The sequence below is a fragment of the Harpia harpyja genome, chromosome 5 (assembly GCF_026419915.1).
Source record: "Harpia harpyja isolate bHarHar1 chromosome 5, bHarHar1 primary haplotype, whole genome shotgun sequence".
Lineage (NCBI taxonomy): Eukaryota > Metazoa > Chordata > Aves > Accipitriformes > Accipitridae > Harpia > Harpia harpyja.
The window spans coordinates 44240252-44267530 of record NC_068944.1 but is presented as its reverse complement, the minus strand read 5'-3'; the positions used below and the strand labels follow the sequence as shown (position 1 = coordinate 44267530).

General features: G+C 38.1%; 1 protein-coding gene across 4 annotated transcripts in view; it reads left to right on the top strand.

Moving 5' to 3' along the window:
* The window catches only part of STAU2 (staufen double-stranded RNA binding protein 2), a 176697-nt gene that overhangs the window by 52203 nt on the left and 97215 nt on the right, over window positions 1–27279 (top strand). For all 4 annotated transcript variants that reach the window (XM_052787586.1, XM_052787584.1, XM_052787588.1 and 1 more), the window contains exons 6-10: window positions 4735–4894; window positions 9934–10041; window positions 16020–16232; window positions 20964–21101; window positions 24354–24485. In XM_052787586.1, the coding sequence (XP_052643546.1) occupies window positions 4735–4894; window positions 9934–10041; window positions 16020–16232; window positions 20964–21101; window positions 24354–24485 (751 nt within the window). The remainder of the gene's footprint in view (window positions 1–4734; window positions 4895–9933; window positions 10042–16019; window positions 16233–20963; window positions 21102–24353; window positions 24486–27279) is intronic.

Here is a 27279-nt window from a genome sequence, read left to right as displayed (position 1 = left end):
CCCTCTTTGAGGATCAATGCTTGGAAGAGATGGGATCCACCTGACCAAGTGGAGCAAGCATCTTTATCAACAGATCAGCCAATCTGGTCAAGAGAACTTTAAAGTGACGGAGAGTGGAGTTGACCTATAACCAAGTGAGGAAGTGATGGACCAAGTTAGTAGGCAAAAACTTAAGGGTGATGTTGACGAGAGACCCTAAAACCAACAAAACAGGGCTGAAGGGGTCCCACTCCAAGTGTATGCACACAAGTAAGGAAGAGCCTACAGGACAGCATGATGGGGGAAGTCCTTATACCCTTTCTGGGAAATCAGTACACTTGGGTTGCTATCTGAAGTGCCAGTGCATAAACACACTTAGCATGGAGAGTGGACAGGAGGAATGAGTGGTCTGTGTGCAGCTACTGCAGAGCCACAACCACACTGGAATCATAGAGGCATGGTGGTATAGCTCAGATAAATGGAGTGCTGCAGTCGATGCATACAGGTTCTTTAGGAAGGACAGGCCAGGATGGCAAGGACGGAGTGTTGTCCTTTATGTGAGAGAGCAGTGGGAATGCATGGAGCTCTGTCTGGGGATGAGTGATGAGACAGCTGATAGTTTATGGGTCAGGACAGGAGGGCATACCAATGTGAGTGATATTGTGGTGGGTGTCTCTTACAGACTGAATGATCAAGAAGTAGATGAGGTCTTTTTCAGGTAACTGGAAGAATGTTCATGGCCACAGTCCTGGTCCTCATGGGGGACTTTAACCACCCCAGTATGTGCTGGAGGGACATCACAGCAGGGCACAAGCAATCCAGGAGGTTTCTGGAGTGCATCAATGACAATTTTCTGACATAGGCAAATGAGGAATTGGTGAGGATGGGCACTCCTGCCGGAGCTCACACATTCAAACAAAGAAGAACTGGTCAGAGATGTGAAGGTTGGAGTCAGTGCAGTGACCATGAGATAGTGGCAGGATCTTGAGAGGAGAGAACAAGGTAGGTATCACAGATCACAAACTGGCCTTCAGGCTAGCAGACTTGGGTCTCTTCAGAGATGTGCTTGGAAGAATCCCAGGGGATATAGTCCTGAAGAGAGAAGTCCAGGAGAGCTTGTCAAGGTTCACCTCCTCCGAGCTTAAGAATGGTTTAACCGTCCATCTCAACATGCAGGTGGTCAAGCAAAGGCAGCAGGAAGCCTGCATGGATGAACAAGGAACTTTGGACTAAACTCAAACAGGGTTTGTGACCCAGGTGAGGTGACCCAGGATGAATGTAGAGACACTGTACGAGTGTGCAGGTATGGGGTTAGAAAAAACTGAAGTCCATCTGGAGTTGAATCTGGAAAGGGATGTGAAGGGCAACAAGATGGGTTTCTGCAGCGGCAAAAGGAAGACTAGGGACCCACTGTTGAGTGGGGCAGGGAACCTGATGGTCCTGGAAAAGATAGAGGTACTCAAAATGCCTTCATCTCAGTCTACTGATAAGACTGGCCTTCAGGAGTCCCAGGTCCCTGAGATCAGCAGGAAAGTCTGGAGCAGGTAGGACTTACCCTCGATGGAGGAGGATCAGGTTGAGGAACATTTAAACAGACAGGACAGGTCTATGAGGCCTGATGGAATGCACCCATGAGTGCTGAGGGAGCTAAATGATGAGCATCTCTCATCTGATGAAAGAGTGAGAGAGCTGGGACTGGTTAGCTAGGAGAAGAGAAGGCTCGGGGTGATCTTATCAATGTGTATAAAATACATGAAGGGGATGAGTAAAAAAGGGGAGCCAGGGTCTTTTAGTGGTATCCAGTGAAGAAGAGGCACAAACTGAAATACAAGTAATTCCATTTAATCATAAGAAAAGAAAAGCCTTTTTTACTCAAACACCAGAGCAGATTGCCAGACAGGTTGTTGAATCAACCACCCTTGGAGATACTCAAAACCCAAAGGAAAGCGGCCCTGAGCAGTCTGCTCTAACTGACCTGCTTTGAGGAGGGGGCCTGGACTAGGGGATCTCCAGAGGTTACTTCCCATCTCAACTATTCTGTGTTTCTGTGATAAACTAAGGAAAGACTTTCAGAGGAATCACATTAGTGGTGTATAGGAGCCAGGGACAGACAGCTCTAAGCCAGCTGTGGAAGAAGTGGAGTTGATGCTGATTATACTGATGAAGCTTTTGATTATTTTTCCCTTGATTTTAAATAAATGTAGTATTTTTCACTCTGGAAGTATAGTTTGACCTGTGTTTGGTGTCAAAGGCCTGTTCCTGATTCTTAGATTTAAATTCTTGCAAGGTATTATTTACATCTATTGCCTGCATATTCCCTAAATTTATTTTTAAAATTCCCTAAAACAATATTGCAAACCAAATAAAACTAATAAATCAAAGGAAAATGTTGATATAGGAAGCATTTTATGTAAGCTCATTAAGTGAAGGGAAGGGGTGAAATTCTGCCTTTCACTTGAAAAACTACCATTCTTTTTGAGGTAAATCTCAGCCTGAAACCACTACTTTTTTATTGTAGATTTTGTCACATTGCTAGCGTCTTGGTATTGTGTTTGTACCTTTTAGAAGCAGAGGGAGGCAGAAGGTGAATGCTGTATGTCTGAAGCAATGAAAGACACAGTGGAGTGGGATAGAAATTAACATTCTTGGAACTATCCGTTTCTTTGGTTTGACAGCTGCTTTGTGAACGAATGGCACCGTGGTGTTTGAATTCCATTACGCGTGTAGGAGCTTTGTAGTGTTCTTCCAGAAGGAGTGGTCAAACACTGGAATGGGGTGCCCAGAGATGTTGTGGAATCTTCATCCTTGGAGATATCCACAATACCCTGGACAATGCCTGAACAAGACAGTGTAACTTCAGAGCTTGACCCTGCTTTGGGTGCTGCATTGGACCAGATAACCTCCAGGAGTCTTTCCAACCTGACTTATTCTATAATTTTATGAAAATGCTACATAAGCAAATGCATTTCCAGGCCTTAATAATTCCCTATAACTGTATTAAACTGTAAACAGGAAAGCAAAGTAAATACCCGCTTTTTGCATGTCGTAAAGGCAACTTTGCTCACCCCTCCAAGGCCCTATAGCCAGAGGCATGTTGGAGCCAGTGTTATGGTTTTGCTCTTTCCATATAAACGTATTTTTAGAATTAGGCACAAAGTTCAGGGACACTGAGACTGGAGTGCTTATTTGCACTTGTTTGGGTTTGAAGTGTACTGCTATCTGAAAAACTTTGTTTTATAGTTGAAACGAATTGGTTACAATTATTAATGAAAAGTCAGAAAGTCTTCATACAAAAAAATCAACATCCATGTCAACAGATGAAAATGGAGAGAGCATGCTTTAATAAGGATTCTGTAAGAGGAAGAAGGAAAACATAGTACTTTGTTGTGTTTTTGAGTGATTCTAGTTTTGTTACAATGGACCTAGCTTTTGGCCACACTTTTGGAATCCTGGGCTTTTTTACATTGCCGTAAAATATGTACAAGTTATTTGTCATAAATGAGAAACCGTTTCTGGTAGGTATATATTTTTCCAAGGACTAAATCTCCAGTGTGTTAGAAAAGCCTTTGAGGAAGGAGCACAGGCTGACTAGACACAGAGTGAAGAGTATGAAGTGAATTCCCTCACCTGTGTAGAATATAATTAGAGAAATTTTCGGAAATGTTCTCTTAAGAGATTATAATTTTAACAGTGATTAGAACTAATTATCTGTGCTGAATTGCTTTTTCTGAGTCTGAGGTGGTGGTGGAATACTTATTTTCTGTAGAAATTGCTTATGTGGACAAGCTCTTATGTTTGTAGTTGTCACAGTGCTGTGACAGGACCTCCCAAACCCAAGAATGGCATTACCTCTCTTTCTTCATTCACTGCTAGTGAGAGACAGGTTTCAGGGTAGGGAGTATGGGTTGGGTTAGCTATTTTTATTACTGAAAGTAGACACGTGGAGTTGATGATATGAATAAAGATACTGCTTTCTTTGAGGAATAATAGCTGTGCCTGTTCATAGGAAAACGTGCAATTTCTTGCTTTATCTTTCTTTCGGTGCCTTTCAGACATACTCAGAAAAACAAACCCTGCCATTATATTTAGAAATTTTCTGTGGGAAGGAAAAAAAAGGAAAACAATGTGGTGGTGACTGCTGCTTTTCTTTCCATGCCCGGAAAATGTTTGGCTGTTACAGTGTTGGAGGAGACATTCTCCCTACCCTCTGTTACGCTTTTGGAAGAGAACTCCTTATTCTCTACAACAATTTCAATACTTGAGCTTTAAAAAGAGGCTAGAAGTACATTGTCCAGGTCCCTCACTCTTCTGCCATCTGACTTCTTGTTGTCCCCAAGAGCTGAGCTATGCCAGCAGGTTTCAGATGAGAGACCTCTCAATCCTTCTTCCTCTGTGCTGCTTTCCTGTGGGACAGGAGTTGTATCCCAGGCATGGCTTCCACTGGAGCTTTTGGTTCTCCTTAGGTTTAATCTTCTCAAGGCTCAAACCAAGAAGAAACAGAGCTGGGCTGTTGGGCTGAAGTATAGTAAAGCTTGTTGCAGACCCGTGCAAATGTGGGTGAAGAGCTGGTTTGCATGTAGGAGCTGCTGTCACAGTTACTGACGGCCTTGCTGAGCAGCAGTCCATGTATTTAAGTGTTAGGTCTTACTCTGTGAGAAAAGATATGTTTTATCCCTAACTACTGCTCTATATTATGTAAAATTGATGGTTAAAATTCATAAATTTTATTGTTTTCTTTTCATGACTTATTTCCAGGTATCACTGCCCAGTGCCTAAAATTTTCTATGTCCAGTTAACTGTTGGCAACAGTGAGTTTTTTGGTGAAGGAAAGACTCGTCAAGCTGCTAGACATAATGCTGCAATGAAGGCCCTTCAAGCTCTCCAGAATGAGCCTATTCCAGAAAAATTACCTCAGGTTTGTGTTTCAGAAAACTAATCTTCACGTTAAGATACCAAATCAAACAATTTAATTGCCAGTTTTTCAATGTTCAATTTTTAGTGTTCTTTTCATGTTAGCCTCCATAATTAGAGAAGTAATACTAACAAATTGTTAGTGTTATTTCTTTATAATAGCACACCTAAAATGGAACTAGACTTAAATAACAAAAATAAGTAGGCATTTTAAAGATGGGATTGTCAACAGTCATTAAGTTAAAAATAAAGTAAAAATAAAATATTTGAGATTATACCAAAAGTGGAGAAAATGTCCATTTAATCAGTGGCTTCATGGAGAACAAATTATTAATCTTAAATATGTGTTGTGCCATGAATGCAATCTTTACAGCTGACATGACTTGTCCCCAATGTACCTAAGAACCTGACAGAGGTCACTGACAGCTGATGATCACTTGTCTGATGGTTCTAGGCTTTTAGCCACTTAGTAGCTTTTTAAATAGCTAGCTTTCTCACTGCTATGTTTGTAAGTGGTATATATTGCTACTTGAAAATGTTGTGTTATATTTTAAGAAATATTTAACAGAAAAATTATTCTCAGAATAATCTTTGCAAATTGAAAGGACGAATATAATAAAATTGCCCCGTCAAGCCAAAATAAATGCATGAGGAGACAATCCTTTTATTTTGTACACTCTTTCTGATGATGCCTGTTGAACTCCTGTGCACAGTACAAAACATTACTAATATTACCTTCAGTGTCTTGTGTGGTAGTTTTGACCTGCTTTTTAAGAATGGAAATAATTTTCTGTATTAAAAAAGTCTTTGTTCTTTCTGCCTCACCCTGTGTCTACGTCCTCCTCTTGATCCAAAGAGAGTTTGACTCACCCTTCTGTTTTGCTATGTTATTTTTCTGGATCAGGAAATCTCTTCAAAATCACTTACTATAGTTAATATTGATTTTTTTTTAAAACAGTAAAACTATTAAAAAAGAATATGTAAAGTCAGGAGGAATCCCTGTTTCCTTTCTTATTATTAATTCCCTTCCTTTCTCTGGCTTCCAGTCAAATGTATTAGTTGATAATGAATCCTTAGCACAAACCTTATATTACTAAAACATATTTTTAGCTCAGCATATTCTTAGTTTTTGAAAATTATATGTTTAATATTATCAAAAGAATCTTTGAATTCAAGATATCCTTTAATCAGAATGGAAATTAAACCACTAAGTGCATAGGATAATAAGTAGTAGACAAAAGTAAATAATAGATATAAGTAACATCAATATGTACCTGGTTTATATACTGAGTTTTCATAGCCCATGTACATATGTAATTTACCTAGCAAAAGTAATAAAATCTTTATAAGCATTCTTGCCTAAATGGGTCTATTTAGTGTCTATTTACATCAGTGTTTGTTAGGATGTGCAGGCTTTTGGAAGATGTGGTCATGGCAAATTGAGTTTCCTAAATTCTTGTAGCATGCTGTAGCCTTGCCTCTCTCATGAGCTAATGAAATAATTTCATTTTTCTCTTCACCACCATAAGTTACATATGTAAACTGAATCAAATCCACAGTTAGCTATGAGAAAAATGGGAAGACTTGTCAGGAGACAATACCGTAGAGTAACTGAGACATTTACATAGTACTTGCAAGATCTGTGGGAGCACTGTGAGTTTCTGGTGCAGCAGTTGAAGACCACTTGGGATACTGTAGGATCTCAATAGCAGGTGTCTGTGGGTAGGAGGCTAGATCGAGTCCTTAGTCAGGAAAACATCTGTGGCTTGGTTATGCTGAGGGTAAAGGGAGCTTGTTGTAAGGTAGTCATGAAGAAACATCTCTGTCACTTCATGGGTTAGAGTTGTAGGTCACTGGAGAAGGCTGGAGATAACACTATGCCTAGGTCATGATGGAGTACCAAGAACTGCATAGTGTGGAGCTGAGCGTAGCTCTCCAGAGAACTGGAGGTTGGTTGAAGTAGAGTTTAAGGGCTTCATAGTGCTAAGGTTGAGGCTCCTCCCTGCTGCTGGTCATGTGAAGTGCACGCAGGGCTGCTACGCAGTGGTGGGATATGCCCTCACCATGGGACATTGTCCAGCTCAGTAAAACTCTCCTTCCTTCAGCAGAACTGAGCTGCTTGGGTCAGCCATGGAACATGATTGATTCACCGTTCCTCAAACATCATGCGTGGATCAGAGCCAGGACACATTAGAGTCTGGCTGGCCTCAATTACATGACTAGATTGAGCTTCTTTCTTCCCCAATCACTGCCACTGTGCTTCCAAGAAGAGGAGAGAGGGGAGCAAGGACAGACCTGCTGGTACCGATCTAGCCCTGCATCCCATTAGTAACTCAGTGAATTTCACTGGAATGGGATCCATGGAATATAGCACAGTAAATACATGGGCTTACCTTTTCACCTTCATAACCATGTTTGCTTAATGCAGCCTTCTATATATTCTTCTTTCATTTCAAGATACCCTTTTTTTCCTTTTTTTAAAAAACTTAGTTAAGGATAAAATCTTTTTTCCATATTAAACCACTGAGGAGTATTGCCATCTTAATACTTCATTGTGCAAATGTGTAGAAGAGCGTAAGGTGGGCAGAAACAAGAAGCAATCAGCAAACAGGGCAGAGTTACAGGTGAATATGAGCCTGCTTTCATAAAAGAGCTATTGTGTGTCTGCCAAAGCACCTCTGCTGTCTCATAGATGTGAGGCTAAGAAAGGCCTTACAATTAAAGTGTCAGTTGTGGAATGAGGATCAAATTTAAATCCAAAGTACTTGAGACACTCCTGAACATATTTTATTTTCTTTAGGGAAGTCATATGACTAAGGCTTGAAACTTTATTGCTCAGTACTAAGGTCTAAGCCTTAAAGTCTATGATCCTCCCTATTCTCCACTCATGGTTAGGCTCTCTACTGTGTTTGATGGAAAAATATGCAAGGAGTTAAATTGTAAGGGCAGAAGGGACAATCAGGGGTTTTCTGGACCAATGTGTTTTTATTAATCATGAAATTTTAAACAGTAATTTCTACATTAGACTCTACATATCTGGTTAAGCTAGAGTATAGCTAGAAAACCTAAACATTCTTGACTTAAAGGCTTGGTGACAGTCCAATGGGCTTTATGTTTCATGTAAATTATGCCAGTGATTGATTATTCCCCATTTCAAAGATAATTTGCAAGATATTTCTTCTAAATTCACTTAGCTTCATTTTCTATCTAATTGGTATTTTCTTATATTTGCTAATCAAAAATCTCTATCCCATATATATTTACAGATTCTGCTTAGGTAATTTTGAATCTTTTTATAGAACTGGTTGTTTCCATAGTGTCTCTGTAAAGTTGTTTTTTTTCTAATCACTAGTTCATCTTTGTGGCTTTTGTTGTCAGCTTTTCAGATTATCAGTGTCCTTTATAAAACACAAACTTAGTTCAATACAGTACTGAGTAAGATTCTCACTAAGGTTTTTTAGAGAATAGTAGTACCGCACTCTTTGTTTGATACTCTTTATATCCCAACAATATATTTTTATTTTTAAGTATTGTCCTTTTAACTCTGTTCAGTTGATCTTTCTCAGTGAACCTAATCAATGCTTTGCCTGTCCTATAATGACCTACATTCTTGATTTCAGTGGTGCTTTACATTTCATTATATGAAATGAGCTAGAGGTCCTACATAATTTCATTCTAACTACCCTTGCTACTGCTTTGCTCTGCATGCTTTTTTTTCAGCAGGTTCTATAAACTTTATAAATTTTTGTTTTGTATTTAGCACTAGATAAATGTCAGGGATGTAAATTGCTTTTTCAGACTCAAAATTTTACAAGCTTTTAATGAGACAAAAAGTGCTCCAAGTCTGCATGCTATAGCTGACTGCTGGATTTTTGGTCCTGTGTTATCTTAAACATTAATATATTACGAGTTAACAAATTGTAGATAAAAGATTGGTAAATTTCATTGTGAATGTGAAGAACCTAATGCTTTTTCAATGTTATTTTATAACTTCTATATCTGCATTTTGTAGCTATGTTAATGGCTGAAGATTTAGATCAGACTTTGTTATGTAAGATGGGAACTCTGCAGGAATCCACCTAATTCAGCCCAAGTTTCTTTGCTGTTTACCTCCACTAATAAAAAATTAGGAGCCTGACCAAGGTTACATGGTTGTTGAGAGATCCCAGTTTGAAACATTCAGAGCTTTGCAGTTTGAAAGTACCTGAAAGTGAAACCTCCGAGAACTAAGGAAGATGTGGCCTGGGGGACAAACACCAAAAGGTAGCGGTTGTAAAAGGTGATAACTCTTTGACTGATCCCCATGCTGGTGGTCGTCTGAGAAAAATAAGACTTACCTAAAGTATAAAGCAAAGCTGAATGTTAGGCAGGATAACGTTTGCATGTGCCTTTTGTTGTTTTATCTCTTAGCCTCTCTGTTTGCTATGTTCCTATGGATAAGTAAATACTGTTCTGTGTTGAGCAAGCTGTTCTCTGTCACTACCTTTTCATACTGGTCATAACTCCCAGAGGGAAGTCGATGGAGGGGCCATTAACCAGCTGGACCTGCTGAGGACACCTGTAACCTGTGACCCAGTCAAAGTGTGGGGGTGATTCACTGAATTTCTTCTGAGAGAAGTACAGTCTTCTGTACTTTCCAAGAAGTACAGAAAACTTCTTCCTACCCCTTGGAAGGGGTACCCACAGAGAGACTGAGAAACAGGTCAAAGGATCTGTTTGATCCTCATGTTCTACACAAGAAGTGTGTATTCAGATGATTATTATCCATGTCATTAATAAGACTAAAATGCATCGAAGTTATTTTGCCATCCATCATTAATTTATAAATTAATGTGTATGTATTCCTTTATTATGAAGCATAAGTGCATTATATATGGCTTCACGATCAGTGGGTGTCTGATAATGGGGTGCTGAGACGGATGTGCAAATGCTGATTTACAGCGTGACAGGAGAACTCAAAAGTCTTTGAGAAATCGAGGGAGAAGTATATTATTTTTTTATCTTCTAAAAATTGTAATATGATTATGCATTCTTCATTTTCAGAATGGAGAAACAGGAAAAGAATCAGAAGAAGATAAAGATGCAAACAAGTCTGAGATCAGTGTAGTGTTTGAAATTGCTTTGAAGCGCAATATACCTGTCAGTTTTGAGGTATGTGTTACATATTTGTTTGCTAAGGAAGTATTAAAAACCCCTGCCACTAAAACTCAATGCAGTTAAAAATATTAATACATTATGAATATGACATTCAAATTCATGGAAATTATAACAAAAAATATTGGTAGTATATCAGAGTCTAAGACACTGAGTTTTTACTATTAAACTAGATGCTCTTTCAGAAGTATTAGAGACCTAATATTCGGTTGCAAACAAGTGGATGGCAGAAAGACAGTTCAAGAATCTTCTGTATGGTGCTGTTGTATTAGAATAAGTAGCAACACTCAATCTGATCTGAAATAATCTTCAAAACAGTCAGCCAAAGTCTTTGCTTTAACTGTAGGCATTCATACACTACAAAAGTTCCCATTGAGACATTTTGCATCCGATGTGCTGTTTTCAGAAAGTCATGAGTATCTTTTTATCTTCCACACTGTTTGACTCCTTATCTATGTCTACTTAAGCCTTCATGACTTTTTTTCCTCATTTCATACGATTTTATCTATGAACCTGCTTCTGCCACCTTTGTTTACCTTAAGTAATAAAGAATATTTGGAATAGCTCCAATGCTATCAATGAACTAACTACGGGAGAATGACTGATAGTAACAGGAAAATTTTTCCGATGAGAAAGTTCTTATACAAACTGGTTGTAAAAATCTAATGTTGTTGTGGTAGGAACCACCAGACTTTCAAGCTGGTGGGTTTTTTTTTCTTTTTTTTTTTTTTTAAATGGAGAAAATGCTAGTGTAAGTGGCTCTTTAAAGTTTTATTTTTCTGCTTTTGTTTTGCATTTAAGGTGAGTATATATGAAGGAGGTGGGTAGTGCCTATACTGGTGATGATTATTTTCTCCGGTGCTTTTTCCTTTTGAAGTATAGGCACATGTTTGCATGCAGAAAAAGAAAATTATGCTGTGGCACGCCTTGCAGTGTGCTGTATGCAGGTTTACCGACATGTTCGGCCCATATCTGTGAATTGGCCAATGTCAAATGGGCTATTTGGACCTCCTTAGAAATCTGAGAAATCTCTCAGAAGGCAGGTAAGAGGGCCAAAGGCAAAGAATACTGGTTTTGACTAAGGAATTCCTCAGTATAACAAACGTGTATGTACTTCATACATATGATCTGTGTAATATAGACTAATTAGAAAGTTAAGAGAATGTGAAATCTCAAGGTTAAAACTGGGGTGTCCGGGGGTGTTGATGTATCAATTTGCAACTACATGGAAAGAACATAACTCTTATATAAGATCAGACATAATGGAAACACATGCCTGTGTTTCAAAAAGGAAGCTCATAATTAACGTTTCAGTTTTCACCCATCATTTTTCTACCTTAAGTATTTAAAACTATTTGGAATAGTTCCATACAAATCAATACACTAAAATACAAGGAGATAAATGGTCACAGGTCACAGAATAGCTTGGAGGTTGGAAAGAAAAGAGGGAGGGATAGTGCTTTGAATGTCGTCTTAACTTCATTCCTGTATTTCAGCTTATTTAAGGGAGAGCATTTGGTAAGGAGAGAATGAAGGCAGAGATACTTAGTACAGGAAAAGTCTGATGTGTCACTTGCCAAAGAATGTTAACAACATTGAAAAAAGACAGTTTCTTGCCCTCCTGACAGGTTTTGTGTTATTTCCTGCCTTTAAATCTAAGTATAGGTGACATTCTTAAATAGAGCTTTGATTGAACTTGGTACTGGCTTATATTTCAATAAAACTGCTAAGCAATTATGGGTGATCCCCAGGATCTGATGTTTCTAATAGGATTTTATTTGCAAATGGTTTTGTGTTATTCCAGGCAGGCATCAAAGCTTTCTCTAGCTATTTTTGTGTGCGAGAGCTATAAAATGATCTGCCTTTTCTTCACTGACGAAGCTTCAGCCAATGTTCCAACAGTGCTATGTTATGCAACAAAGTAATGGTCATAAAGATATGTAAAGTTCTATGTAAATGTGTCCTTAGAAGTGCACAAGGGGTGGCAAATAGGAAGAGCACGCAGAACCCTGTGGGTTTCTTCCGTCTATCCTGTTTTTGAGTAATATGGCTAGTTTTAATTGCCTAGGAACTTTAGGACAAGTTTTAAGGAATTTCTATCTATTAAATTGTTAACTAAAATAAAAGCATTCTGTTCTAACAAAGAACAAGCTTTATTCCATACTTATCACTGGTGCATCCTTAGCTAACCTTTATTCATCGACTTTTAAGTCAAAATTCAACTCCTCTAGGGCGTTTGTGGGACTCTCAATGAACAATTTTTAAGGAGGGATACAAACGGATTGCTGTAGGAATTGTTAGAATAGCTGTAAAATGGTCATTTTGCTGTTTATTCCCTCCTTGACAGTAGGCTAAAATCTTGCTTTTTTTGGTTCTTTTGCAACATACATGTTTTTTATTTCCAACTCGTCAGTAAGGAGTTGGGTGAGCCTAGAAGATGTAACTGAGGTCGACAGCTTCAGGTTGTAGAACATGCTGGGGTATTTCAGATTGTCATTCTATCAGTATTTTTCTTTGGATTGGAGTGTTCTTTCTTTAGAATAGCAAATACAATAATATTTTTTTTTCATTCTCAGTATCAGGAGTGAGGGAATAGAGTGCCTGAACACGCAAATTTTCTGCCTCTCCATCCCTTTCCAGTGTTCTGCTGGGAAAAAGAGTGCAGTTTCTAAGTCCCAGTCTTATCTCAGTAAGACAGAGATTCTGTATTTGACTAGGAACAGACCAAATTGCTGACTCTGGGAGACTGAGCAAGTTCTCAGCAGGAAGTTTCACACCCGTCTGGCTCCTGCTCTCCTGGGGATTGAGGCTTTCAGATTGGATGATTGACATACTGACTAGCTCTCGTTCGGGTTTGGCATGATGCTCACCCTTCCTCGCTCCAGTTTTAATAAAACATCCAGACTTTTTTTTCTTTTTTTAAACTGGAAAAATCTGGTATGTGTGCCCACACAAGCACATGGAAATATATTGGTATTTTAAAACTTCTAAATAATCATGGATGTAGGTGACATGTTTTTGTTGACCTGCTTTTTGTCTCCTCTTTTTTTTTTTTTTTTTAATATCCATTTAATCTTGTCATAATATTTTGGATTTTTTTACCTGGAGCCTCATTAATAATTGAAGCAGCGTTGCTCTTTCATTGTAATCATACTGCTGTTTTTCATTTGTCAGCATGATTCATTAAGTTGAGCCAAATTCACTCTTGATGTAACTTGACCTTAGATGTGTTTTGGCCCCATGTGTTTTCTCTTGCTGGAGTTATTCTTTAAATCAGTGAAACAGAAAAAGAAAAGTGTATTGAACTGTCACCTTTAATCAAATTCTCAGCTTTAAATTAGGCATGATTTGGTCCACGGGTCGTATCTTTCAACTGAGGAAACAGTTTAATGTACTAATGCATATAGTGTTCTTGGATAGCAAAGGCTGAATTTCTTTTTAGTGTTTTCTGTCCCTAGGCTTATAGCACAACTGTTTGAAATCATGTGGAGTAAAAAAGATCTAAAATCTGGGGTTAACCAAAAACGTTGTTAGGTAAATATTCTTTTTGCTAAATTACCAAATTTGGATGTTTAGCTTGATCCAGATCCCATCTGAATCCTATGGGGTTCATTCCATTGACAACACAGACTTTTTTTCATTTACACACTAACAAAGAAACAGTTTTGAACATTTTCCAGGCAATTATTTACTTTGTGTCACATACTTAAAAGTTTAAAAGATGAAAAACACACCGGAATACATTAGTTTTATATTAAGAAATATATTATCTTGTATATGAAAATATAATCTGGTTTTGTATTAACATTCTTTTTCATATATATATATAAATTTGTGTGCATTTATATATGTATGAGAGAACTTATATAAAACTAATATTTTAGGAACTCAGCAATTATATTTCTTAAGCAAGTTATTTTCTCCTTTTTCATCTGGTCAGTATAGTTATTCTTGTATATTTTATTAATACATTATATTGCATGTAAGTAGAAACACCTATATAATGGTATTAGTAAGACCACAAAAAGATTAAGGACCTTAGTGAGGTTAATTTAGCCATGTTTTACAGCCAACGTGTTGTAATACTTGGATAGCAATGTACAGGGATGGATTAAGATATGACTTTAAAGCAGAGTGGGAAACACTGCAGTGCGATGAAGGTGTTCAGCATTGATACGAAGCCCAACTGTACCTGAGAGCAGGAGATCCCAGCGCTGGGCTTGTTCCAGCTCTGGCGCAGGCTGTGCAGCTTCCCATAGCTCAGCATGGGTCAGTGCCTCGAAAGCATCACTGCCTTCTCACGTGGTGAAGCGCTAGTGGGCAACTTTCAAGTGAGGCAATCTTGAAAACACTTCTGAAATTATTACCTGGAATCTTAGAGTGGGAACACTCCTGGACTACAACAGAAAAATTCCATGCTGGCACAGATGTCGTCTTATTCTGGGAAAATGCGGACAAAGTTGTCTGTTAATTTTCATTTTGTGTCTTTTTATTGATATATGCTGTGATAATTGCATTTACTGGGTGAAGTTGCCACAAAAGAGAGCTTAAAAAAGAAATACAAGCCTAAGGAGACCTCATTACAGTGTAACAGCAAAACTAAATAATGCAAGGGACATGACCTTGATAAAAAGAACTTTAATACAAAACATGTTGTAATAATATTAAGGTTGAAGGTTTCAGCCCATTAAAAATATAGTTATTACACCAAGAAGGCCCTAGCACCTTTACCTCAGTTCCCTTGCATTCAGGCATTATACTTCTTCAACAAATGGTTTGATGTAATTGCACCTACTGAAAAAATATGTATTTGTATTGATTTTGAAGATAATACAAAGAGATGCCTGTCAGATGCTCTAATGTCTCCTTATACAAATTACGTGTAACAAAGATTAAATTAGGTAGCTGCTTCCGCCCATCAAACAAAATAACTGAACCTTTTCCCAAATGAGGTCTCTAATCCCTGATAGACATTGTCCAGACCAGTAAATGGTGCATACATGAAGAGATGGCTATCTTAGCACTTGCAGTGCTGTGATTTGTTGGTGAATGCATCCTAACAGTATAGCCTCCTAAAAGTAGATGTGTGTGTGTAAAAATGAAGACAGAAAAAGAGCTAAAGGAAGGTACGGTGCTCAGAACTTCATTTTTCTTCATTTTTTTCCATATTATTGTAACTTTTAATAGTGGAGAAGTACTTCAAATGGGTTTTCTTATTGTCATACTGAATATATTTGGAAGGGAATGAATAAATGAAACTTTTCAGAACTTACTGGCTTTTGTGTGAGTTATGGTGGCTCTTCTGATAATTCCTTTTGGTACTGTTGGGAGGGACAGCTGAAAGTCATGGAGGCAAGGCTATGGCAGCCTTTCAAATGTACAGGATATCACTCTGAGTTGTGTACGCTGGCAAGGTAAGAGTTGAGAGCAGGTATGCTGCCTGCAGCTAGGACAGTGTAAAAATACGGATTTAAGACTGAAGTTTGGGACCATGCGCGAACATCCTATGTTTTAATGATAATAGAAAAAAATTACGAACGGGTTGAAGTGATGCCATATAAATAGAGTTTTGAATATGTTTTATGTGAAGAAATAGCCAAAGCCTGGTGGACCTTCATGAATTGAATTTCTTTAGTACGTGAAGCACCTTGCAAGAATAGAAACAGCAGCCTTGGTTTAAATATGCATTATTGGTGTGTATTGTGTTATTGTATAAATCTTTTTGAAAATATAGGCCTACTGTATTTTATGTGAAACACTGAATATGGTGGTTAGATTTGCTTTATCTAATTAACCTTAATTTTCTGTCCTCAAACCTGGTACTGGCATTAATACTTGTCAAGATTTTATGAAATCCCATCTAATGCCTTTGATTAGCAGGAAAACTGCATTAGTAGTAAATACATTGCAGAGATACAAATATTAAGTTATATTCTTGTAGGGTGATTTGACTCAATGTTACTTTCACTTAAAAGGTGATTAAAGAAAGTGGACCTCCTCACATGAAGAGCTTTGTTACACGCGTTACAGTAGGAGAATTCACTGCAGAAGGAGAAGGCAACAGTAAGAAACTCTCAAAGAAACGTGCTGCAATGGCTGTCCTACAAGAACTTAAGAAACTTCCTCCTCTTCCTGTGATTGAAAAGCCAAAACTTTACTTTAAAAAACGTCCAAAAACAATACTGAAGGTATGTGTCCTTTGACAGAATTAAGGATGTTTGTTCAGAAAGTAACAGTTACTCAGATTTAAAATCAGTAAAGGCTTATTTGTAATTTTCTGTCAATATTGTTACTTGTTTGACTGTGCTAATATGCCTGTGCTTTTTTAAATTCTGAGAATGCTGTGAAATTCAAAACATAATGGCTTGTAAGGTGCTCAGCTTAAGAACCGAGCTCACATCACTGAAGTCTTCAGGGGTTTGGTTCAAGTCTAGTGGAGGATCAAACCCTCCAAGCAGCTCTGTACAGCCATGTGAATTTTTAGCATCATCTCTGGGAGGCCCTCCTAGCATATGTGGTGGTTCTCTCCCTGGTCTTTCCCCCCTCCCCAGTTTGAAGAGGGAGAGATACATGAAAGAGTAGACATATGGGGAAATGGTGCACAGTCCAGCTTCCTCCCTTTATGGAGCTAGATTTGGGAGTTTTGTGGCTTCAGCTTCAATTTTTTTGAAAGATTTGAAAGAAGGCCAAGAGTATGTTGACATCTCAACCTAGTGTGTCACTTGTCAAGTGCCAAAGGACAATACTTCTTTTATTTCATGTGCCTGTGTTAACGTTAGCATGTGTTTGGTAATGCTCTTTAGCTCTCAAAAAGAGATACAAAATTGACTGGAGACCAGCCCATGGACGACTTGCAGACTTTGAACCATCCCTCCATTAAAACATGCCCTGTCTCAGAGGATATTAATATGCTTCTTGCTGCACTGATGAGGCTTCCTTTAGAGGCTCTGGATTCTTGTGCGCTCCAGCTTCTTAAATGGTGCTTTTATTCTTGGTGGCAGTAGATTCGTTGCTACTTCTATAATTCAGTCGGTCTACAGTGATTAGCCCTAGTTTGTCTACTCATCCTAAATACATACAAAACCAGAGAGTCATCTGGAGTAATTAGTCTTCGAAATGATCTAACAAAAGCAGTGACATAGTGTCCATATATTTATGAAGCATCACTACCTAGTCTCAGCACTGAACAATTAATCACATTAACTTGTGTCGTGGTTTAACCCCAGCCGGCAACTAAGCACTGCACAACGGCTCACTCACTCCCCCCACATCAGGATGGGGGAGAGAACCAGAAGGGTAAAAGTGAGAAAACTCATGGGCTGAGATAAAGACAGTTTAATAGGTAAAGCAAAAGCTGCGCACGCAAGTAAAGCAAAACAAGGAATTGATTCACCACTTCTCATCAGCAGGCAGGTGTTCAGCCATCTCCAGGAAAGCAGGGCTCCGTCACGCGTAACGGTGACTTGGGAAGAAAAATGCCATCACTCCGATCGTCCCCCCCTTCCTCCTTTGTCCTGGTTTCAGCTGGGATAGAGTTAACTGTCTTCCTAGTAGCTGGTACAGTGCTATGTTTTGAGTTCAGTATGCGAAGAATGTTGATAACACCGATGTTTTCAGTTGTTGCTCAGTAGTGTTTAGACTAAAGTCAAGGATTTTTCAGCTTCTCATGCCCAGCCAGCGAGAAAGCTGGAGGGGCACAAGAAGTTGGCACAGGACACAGCCAGGGCAGCTGACCCAAAATGGCCAACGGGGTATTCCATACCATGTGACGTCCCATCTAGTATAGGAACTGGGAAGTGGGGGTGGGGAATCGCTGCTCGGGGGACTGGCTGGGTGTCGGTCGGCGGGTGGTGAGCAATTGCACTGCGCATCATTTGTACATTCCAATCCTTTCATTATTACTGTTGTCATTTTATTAGTGTTATCATTATCATTATTAGTTTCTTCTTTCCTGTTCTATTAAACCGTTCTTATCTCAACCCACGGGTTTTGCTTCTTTTCCCGATTTTCTCCCCCATCCCACTGGGTGGGGGGGAGTGAGTGAGCGGCTGCGTGGTGTTTAGTTGCTGGCTGGGGTTAAACCACGACATCCTTCTTCCCCCAGCTTTATATGCTGAGCATGACGTCATATGGTCTGGCATATCCCTGTGGTCAGTTGGGGTCAGCTGTCCCAGCTGTGTCCCCTCCCAACTTCTTGTGCCCCCCCAGCCTCCTCGCTGGTGAGGTGGGGTGAGGAGCAGAAAAGGCCTTGCTGCTGTGTAAGCACAGCTCAGCAGTAATGAAAACAACCCTGTGTTATCAACACTCTTTTCAGCACAAATACAAAACACAGTCCCATACTAGCTACTATGAAGAAAATTAACTTTAGCCCAGCCAAAACCAGCACAACTTGTCATCTGTTCAGTGCAGAAGGCGAGGCTTTGGAAGTAGCCAAAATCATTTTATTTTAGGAAGTATTATTTTGTGAGGAAGTAGTTAAACTCTTTGTACATGATCTTCTATGGTCTGGCATGTTGGATAGTCATTTAGGTATATGTAAGGGCACATTAATAGCCTTTCATACTCATTTTAGGTTGGTGTAAATAATGGTGGAGAGTTGCTCACTTTCTGGTGTTACAGAGTCACTTTTGCCCCATGCTCTGCAGATCAGGAACCTCGAGACTAGAATTGCAGGAAAAAACAGGAAACCTTCATGTCTAAAACCTGTGCTTCAGAATATAGTTTTAGGACCTGAATTTCATCTCCTTTTCTGTATTTGCCTCTTGTTAGTTTAAAAAAAAAAAATCTTCAGTTTTTCTGAATTATGTTATGTCCACAGCGTGCATTGTGTTAGGCTGGGCAGCATTATACCAGTATGGCTTGAACTTAGTCCACATTGAGTGTTACATTGATAGACTGTAAAAATAAGTAAAGCAGTACTTACTTTACTAAAAGTATGACGATTAGAAATCTGTATATTCAGTACACTGAGTGCAGAGTTCTGTAGGATCAGCCAACAGAAAATCCATTTAAAATGAGCAAATAATTTGGAGAGTGCAAATCTGGGTTTGGAAAATGTACAAAGGACTTACTTCATCATCTTTCTCTTTTCATTTGCCTTCAACACAGAATGAGTGATTTTAAAAAAAACCCTAGTTTAATTAGATACCTGTCTCCTACTGAAATTCTGGGGATCTAATTCTCAAAAACTTGTAGGAAAAAATGAGCATAAGAAGTTATTTAAAGGAAATCCATCAGCATTAATGCAGCTTTAAAGCTGCAAGATCTGAAAAGGCTATTGGCTCTGGCTGTCTCATTTTGGAAAGTTTTTCTCAAGAAAGATGCTAAGGGTATAATAATGTAAATATCTCTTATATTACCATATACCATTTACCATTACAATCTTAAATTGAATTATCCAAAGTTGGCCATGTTAGAAAGAGATGTTAATAGTGAAATAACCTGGATGTGTAGAAGGTTTTTACTTTTTGAATATCCAAACTTCTGAAATGCTTTCTTTTAATTTAACCTGCACATGTTTTGAGCACCAAAAAAAGTGACAACAATAACTTATTTTTATTTGTATATATGTTTATGAGGCTATATCTTATGGCCTGTACTTTATTTAGCCTGCTCTACATTTTGTCTCTGCCTGGCTTCTTGCCCACAAAACTGCTCTTGTGCATGACATTGTCTTAATTCTTTCACCTACATCTTCTCTAACAACTTCAGAAGTTACACTATGTAGGATTCACTGCACAGCTTTCTTAATACAATATCCCCTTCTGGTCTTTGCCTTCAGTTGCTGATCATCTCTTTAGCTTCTGGACCACTTGTTTGTTGTTTGAGGAGCTCAAACAAGCATGAATGCTGATCTTCTCTTATCCTGCAAATGGCTTCATGAAAAAGAAATAGCTCAATAACATAAAAACAAGTCTACATTCAAATGCCATTTACATTTGCAAGTTCATTCTTTGTGTTATGGTATATCAATCAGTTAATATGACTTCAGATGAATTTTGGGGGGTCTTAATTTCTTCTCCTTAAGACCTACAAACAAGTATTTTCATAGCTATTCGCTTTGAGAGAGCATTTGCCATGTGAGTAATAACATATTAAAAGGATACCAGAACTAGATAGTTTGTAAGGACTGTAGTTTTTCACCTGTCTGTGTAATCTTGGACAGATCAGTCTTTCAGTCCTTTTGTTTTCCCCCCATCAGATCAATTCCCCCACCAACCGTACATTTTGACATGTTATTGTGAGGATTATTGTATGTTAAGCATTTTCAATACTTTGTGGGTGGCTCACAATATGCAACATTTCTAGCCATTGGAGATACTCCTCTCTAGCTTCTCTACATAAAAGTATTTTGATGGTGAATTCCTATCACATGCAGAGTAAACCTTCTACACCTTTATTTGCATTGCAGGATGGAAGGCAGGAGTGCTGAGAGGGAAGGCAGGAAGGCTGAGAGAGGCAGCTTCCTTGTTATGTGGCAAATCTTTTTTGTTCCCATGTAAATCCCACCTCTTAATGTACTGCATGTTCCAGCATTGTAGCAACCTCTTTTAAGGGGTTAGGGGGAAGGGTCATAGAAATAGGGCAATGAGATATAATTGACTGATGAATCTGCTAATTTTCATCCATCCCCATAGGACCTCCATAGATAGATGAGGGTATTAGTAGCTTACAGATGCTAGGTATGTACGCTACCTGCAACAGTGGCAGACAATAGGTGTATATTTTTTGTCACAGTTTTGAGCTTGAGGATTCTTATCTTCTATCTCATGATCAGAAGATGGGAAGAAATTTACTTCTTATTCTCTCAAAAGGAGTATTAAAGAAGAGGTAACCCTAGTAAATGATTTATTGAAGCAGCATAATAGTTGTATGGATATATGCTGAAATAATGGTTTTTTTTTTTTAAACCTGTTTAGACTGGACCAGAATATGGTCAAGGAATGAATCCCATCAGTCGTCTGGCTCAGATCCAACAGGCCAAAAAGGAGAAGGAGCCAGAGTATGTTCTTCTTTCGGAGAGAGGAATGCCTCGCCGTCGAGAGTTTGTTATGCAGGTATCATCTTCTGTCACATTCGAGATAATGCCCTTGCTATGTTATGTTCAAACTCAAGCAAAATGGTGGCATAATATGAAGCGGATCCCTCTGTGTTTAGCTCTTTGCTTTACGGTCAGTTATACAAGAAGAGTATGAAATACACTATCAGAAAGCCTGTTTGAACTTCCTTCTTTCTCTTGGTGAAACAAATGGCAATTAGGTTATGTGCCTTCTAGATGCTTTTCTTGTAGTGGTTTTGCGTTTTTGATACTCTTCTTATTTTTATTTCACCTGATGGTTTCTGTCCTTATCCTTGATGGTTCTTGACTGACTTATTTTTACTTGTCTTTCAAAAAGACTTTTTTTTTGCTATTGTTGATTGGAGGATTGCAATACAAACAAGTGTTCTGAAATATGGATATGAGTATCTCCATATTACCAAGCATTTTGGTTTAAAAAAATAGTGTTGTAAATCTTTTCAGATTTTGAGTTTCTTTGTGGCTTCGCTCATATCTGAAATACCACAAAAAAAGCCTTCCATCATGTGTTTTAGCCTGTCCAGTTAAAGGCTCTGGACCTAATACAGAAACAGTAGATCATTAATGTTTCTTTAATTTTTAAATTAAGAACATTTACAAAGATTTGATATAACCATGGTATTTTGTTAGATAGCACAACAGCAGATTGAGAAAGATAGGAACAGGGAAGAATTCTTTTCTCTTGTGTTTTCACTCGGGGTAATTTTGTGCTGGAACAATTCAGAACAGCATACCTCAACATGTTTTGACTTGTTATCTATAAACCACACCAAAATGTCACTTCTGATCACAAGCAGAATTTATGACATTCCAGCACCTCCTTCTCCAGAAAATCAGTTATGTTTTCACTTAAATCTTTAAGTGCCTCCTTCATGTCTATCAAGATAGGCTAGCACTCTTAATTTCCTTGGACCTCAGTGGTCTTTCTTGATGATTTATTATTTTTCTCTCTGAAGCAAAAGAACATACTGGGTTCCTTTTGTTGCAGAATCTGATTTATGAATATAAAATTGGATTTCCAACTTTTTATGCTACCTAAAAGTATTTGAAGAAGAGTGATCCTATCACAGACAATCCCTTTTCCCATGCTCGGACCCCCGTGGGAGTGTCCACAGTTGGAGATGGTTGTGTGCGGCATCAGAAGGGGACTGTGTAACGCAATGCAGTATTAGAAAGATGGGCTGAGAATTTGGTTTTCCTTTGGAGGACTCTCAATAATGGCAAAATCTTTGGTTTGAATAAAAAAAGAACCTTAAAAACAGTGAATACGTAGAAAATTCCCTTATCTAAGAAGACTTGTGAAAGAGTCAAAGAAATTCCATAGAACAGTTGCTTTGTTACGAATACTTTTAAACACTGTAGCTCCATTTTTCTCCTTTTTTAATATTTTCATGCTGAAATCATACTGCTGTTTCTCCCGCCTTCAGGAAGTCTGAGTGGATTCATTATGACATGCAAAAAGTCTTATCAGAATAAAAAGCCTTTGTATAAACTACTTAAACAATGTTTTCATTTAATTTAATTGAATGTGGAAGTAAAATATCCAGAGATAATATGTTCATTTTTATCTGTCACACAAAAAGCAAGTTTAGATGTGATGAAATGGATCCAATTACTTGTCCTGACTACTAGATAAACAGAAGAAAACCTCTGATGACATTAGCTGGTGTTCTGTTCCCAAAGTTAATTTCAGAAAGCTCTTTCTCTTTGTAGTCAGACCTTTAATCCTTGATAGAGGTTATAATAATAGCTAAACCAGTTTTACAGGTCTGAGAAATAGCAGTGCATTGATTTATTGTGAGCTATGTTATAAATTATCATTTTGTCTTGTCCCAGTAAAGTCCCTCAATTTTATTGCATATAAACTTGTAGCAGATTGGCTATTTACTAATTGTGATTGTGGAACTGCATAGAAGATAAGGTTTCTATTTCAAGATTATTAATATTTCTGGTTTAGGTAGCTGAATCTTTTTGTTTAATTATATATATACTTTGAAGGGATATTCACGATCATTATTATTTATTTACATCCTCTTCTTTGTATTTAGAATTAATAGGTATTTGAGTAAAGAAAAATTAAAACTTTTAGGAAAATATATATGTGATAATTTTAGGAGAGTGAATAATTATTGAATAACATAAATTACTAAATGACATTTATTATTTATTTAACAATTGTATGCCTGTTTTTACAATTTTTTTAAAGCTCCTTCCAGACTGTTTCAGGTCTTTGACCTCTAAGGTTTTTTTTATTCAGATCACCTTGGCTATTTTGTTATTTTCATTTTAATTTGGTTTCCTTTTTTTAAGACACTTTTGAAATTATACACTCTTTTAAGAGAAAATTTGGCAAATAAAATGGCTTAATGGACAGAGTGAAAGATACCTACCAAAGAGCTATGAGTATTGCATAGGTGATAGCAATGACAGTACTAATATCACAAACCAGACACATACAGCTTCAGAAAGAAGCTTTAAGAAAGGTACCAAAGCCGAGGAATAAGTTAGAGCCTCACTCTTTGTGGATAACCATTGTCCATAATTTGTCTTTATTTTAGGTTTTAATTTCTCCTAGTTTTATGAAAGGCATCTTGCTTGTCAGAAACCCTTTGTGCAGTACAGACCATAGGTCTAACAAGGAGCCTTCTTTCCAAAGGCTGTTTTGATAAAAGCTTGCCAGGTATAAGTGCAGAAGAAGAAAGCAGCCCCAGCCCCCATGTTCCTTGCAGTGCGACAAAGTGGGAGGAATGCAAACATGGTTTTCATCTTTCTTTAGAAACCAGTCTCATTTAAATCTCTGGATCATTGTTTGTCTCCGTTGTTCTGGATACTGTCCCGATGATGCTGGGGAGCTGCTGCAGGCAATGCTCCTACAAGAAAGAGGAAGTACAGATCCTGTAGCACTTCCCGCATTGAGAAAGAGTGGGGGAGATGTTCAGCAGAGAGAATGGGGTTGACACAGATGCTGGTGGAAGAGGGAGACAGCTGTGTGTGCATTGAGATACAGAAAAATTTAGCTCTTTGGTACAAGTTTGGGGACCTTCCGAAAAATCCAAACAAGCTCCTATGTGTGAAGCAGTATTGTAGTCCCCTTTTGCACTATTCTTACTTTTTCAGGACTGCATCTTCATCAAAAGAGCTGACAGTTGTTGGTAGGTCAGCAAGATTATTACATGGTGATATTAAGCAGTCTTGCATTTATCGTGATTGCGATCAATGTTTTGTTTTTAAGGTAAAAGTAGGCAATGAGATTACTACTGGAACAGGCCCAAACAAGAAAATAGCTAAAAGAAATGCAGCAGAAGCAATGTTGCTACAGCTGGGTTACAAAGCCTCTACTCCTCTTCAAGACCAGCCAGAAAAGGTGAGAACCAATTGTTATGATGGCCACATTTTACTCTTCTCTAGATTTTTAGCTGTATCAGCTAATCGCTTAGTAAGAATGGAAGCTTAAACTTGTGCATCCCATGTTTTAGGGGGTTGCATGTCAGAGATCAGCCTTCGTTTAGCCACAGCTCTAGAGCTGCACTTAGTAGTAGTTGCAGCCTCTCCTCCTGCAAGAGTAATTAAGAAAAGAAATGTAGTTCCATATGATAGCATGTGTGCAAAAGTGTACATATGATGTGTGCGCCTATTTCTACTTAAAAATCAGGGTGAACGTGCCTCTTGCTTTTATTCCATTTTGGGCATCCATGAGAGCACTGAGAAGAATGATGTTAGTAATTTTCATACATGAAGTAGCCATGGTAGTCAATGTTTGTCTTCCCATTGCATGTGCACTAAAAGCATTCCAGAAAAATAATGGCCTTTTCAGGTTTGATGACTGAGAAAGAAAATGTGTGGTTTTTTTTTTTATTTTGTGGAGAAGGAATTACATTTTAAATTCATACGTGTTGCAGGTATGTATTTCCATGTTAGTGATGTGCAACTTAGCACTCCTCTCCTGTCTTGAGTTTATTGATGGGAGGTTTTGTAACCAAAATTGGGTGTTAAGGTTTTTACTTTTGTATCCTGAAAGGACGTTTGGTAAGGTATTTGGCTAAGCTGTGGACTCTGAACAGCTTCTTTCATATGCAGAGTCACTGCATGTATATATTTTGGTCATGGCTTAAATGTTTGCTTTGGCTGCACCAGCTAGCTCAGGTCAACAGAATGTTCTGCTGGGCTTTTCTAGGGACCACATGATAAATCTGAATATAGTATATGTCTCTCTCTATGTCTTCTGAAACACCCTTTCTTTTCTGTTAAAAAAAAAAGAATTACATATATAGGAAGATACTCTGTTCTATACATTCTGTATTTCTAGCCAGGAAAAGATAAATGCCATACTGGTTACTTGGCTCCATCTCCTTCTGTTTCCCTCTCCTTTGAGTGGAGCAGCTCTGTGTATGCTGTTCACACTGACCTTCACTACGTTCTCCACTATGTATCTTAGTCATATACAAGTGTGCAATACTCTAAACAGAGTACTTGGAAGCTAGATGGTGTTCCTAGTGAGAACACACTGTGCAGTCATAGCCATTTTTAAAAAGGCTTATGAGAGAGTCAAATGATAATTCTTTTTCACCAGGATGCTGAGACTTTTCTGCTGTAGAACATACTTTCTACCAATTTCAACTTTTTCTTCACTGCCAATTTGGCCAAAGGGCTTTTTGATAAACAAAGCAAAACAGAGAAGTCAACTTTTTTTTTCTAAGGGGAAAACATAGGTTTTCATTCTTGAATTTCAAATTGGCTGAACTATTTTTACTCAGTAATTTTCAGAGATAAAGCCTAAAAAAATTCAACCCACAACATAGTTGCTTTGGAGAGCTCTACACAGTGGAAACTTGTGGTTACATTGAAATCCTTAAAAAAAACTGAGTGGCTAAAAAGGGGCACTGCTGCTTTGTTTCCCTACATTTATTAAATTATTGCTTATAAGTGTATTGTCTTTAAAAAACCAGGTTTAATTACATACTTGCAGATGTAGGTATCTTTGAATTGATAGAATAGCATACAATGGCCTAATATTATTCTGAACACAATGAGCAAACATGATACTGCATGCAAAAAATGTGAACTACTCCAATTTTATGTAGCGGCAGTATTCAAGATCATAGAACAAATTTTTATAGCTTTGTTGGGGTTAAGGACATAAAATATCTAGAACATCTGGCTTTATCTTCTGTATATAGCAGACTGAACATATTTGCAGATACACAAGTTAGTTTGTGTAGATGAAAGCATTTGAAATCTCAAACTAAACTGTGCTGGAGAAGAGGGAAAATAGCCCTTAGATCTCTACCAATTTGAGCATTGTGAAATGCCTTCCATATAAATTGCATAGTAAAGATGTACCATGAGAAGACACTTGTTTCTCTCTTTGAATCCAAAATGGGCCCCAATATAGATTAGCTGATGTATCAGGTTGGCATCTAAATGTACAATTTTCACTTGTGTTGTTTTTGATGCTTTTAAAAAAGGCAACTTCTCTTTCCCCTGACCCCCTTCCCCGAGTCCTTTCATCCCCTTCCTCCTCCCTTAAAAAAAGTGCAAAACCAAATTCAGTGTTTTTTCCTTAACCCCGGTGCATAAAATGTGCCTGTATTCATTGTTTTAATGAAGACCTAAGAGTGTTACAAGAGCCATGCATGGTGTTGATGGCAGCACAGGTAAACAGGTAATCCAGGTAATGTAAAAAAGTAAAGGCTGTGCTCTTTTCTGAGGTAATCCTGTTCCTGGAAGAAATCAGTCATGGTTGTGCAGAGCCCTGAGGAGAGCAATTTGAAAGTGCCCTGGGAGACTTTTTGCAGCTATCAGAATTTTAGCTCTATGGATGAGAAAGGAGAGTTGTAATGTCTTCATTTTTTCATGTTTTCATCTTTTCGTTTCTTCTTGCCACTTTCATTCTCTTAGAGAGAAGAAAACCAGAGTAGATGGCATTCACGTGAGACAGCAGCACTAGGGATAACTTACTGATAGATGAGTTCTTGTTAAATTCTCCATCATGATCAAGTTAATAAACAGTAAAAAAAGAGGAACGAGAGTTGGAAATGTTCTTCTCATACTCTAGCAGCATGCTTGTGCTGATTTTCCTATCATGTTATGTATCTGCAGTATGGATTCATGGCAAAACCATGCTGTTGTAACAGACAGTAGTAAATTGTAATGGCATA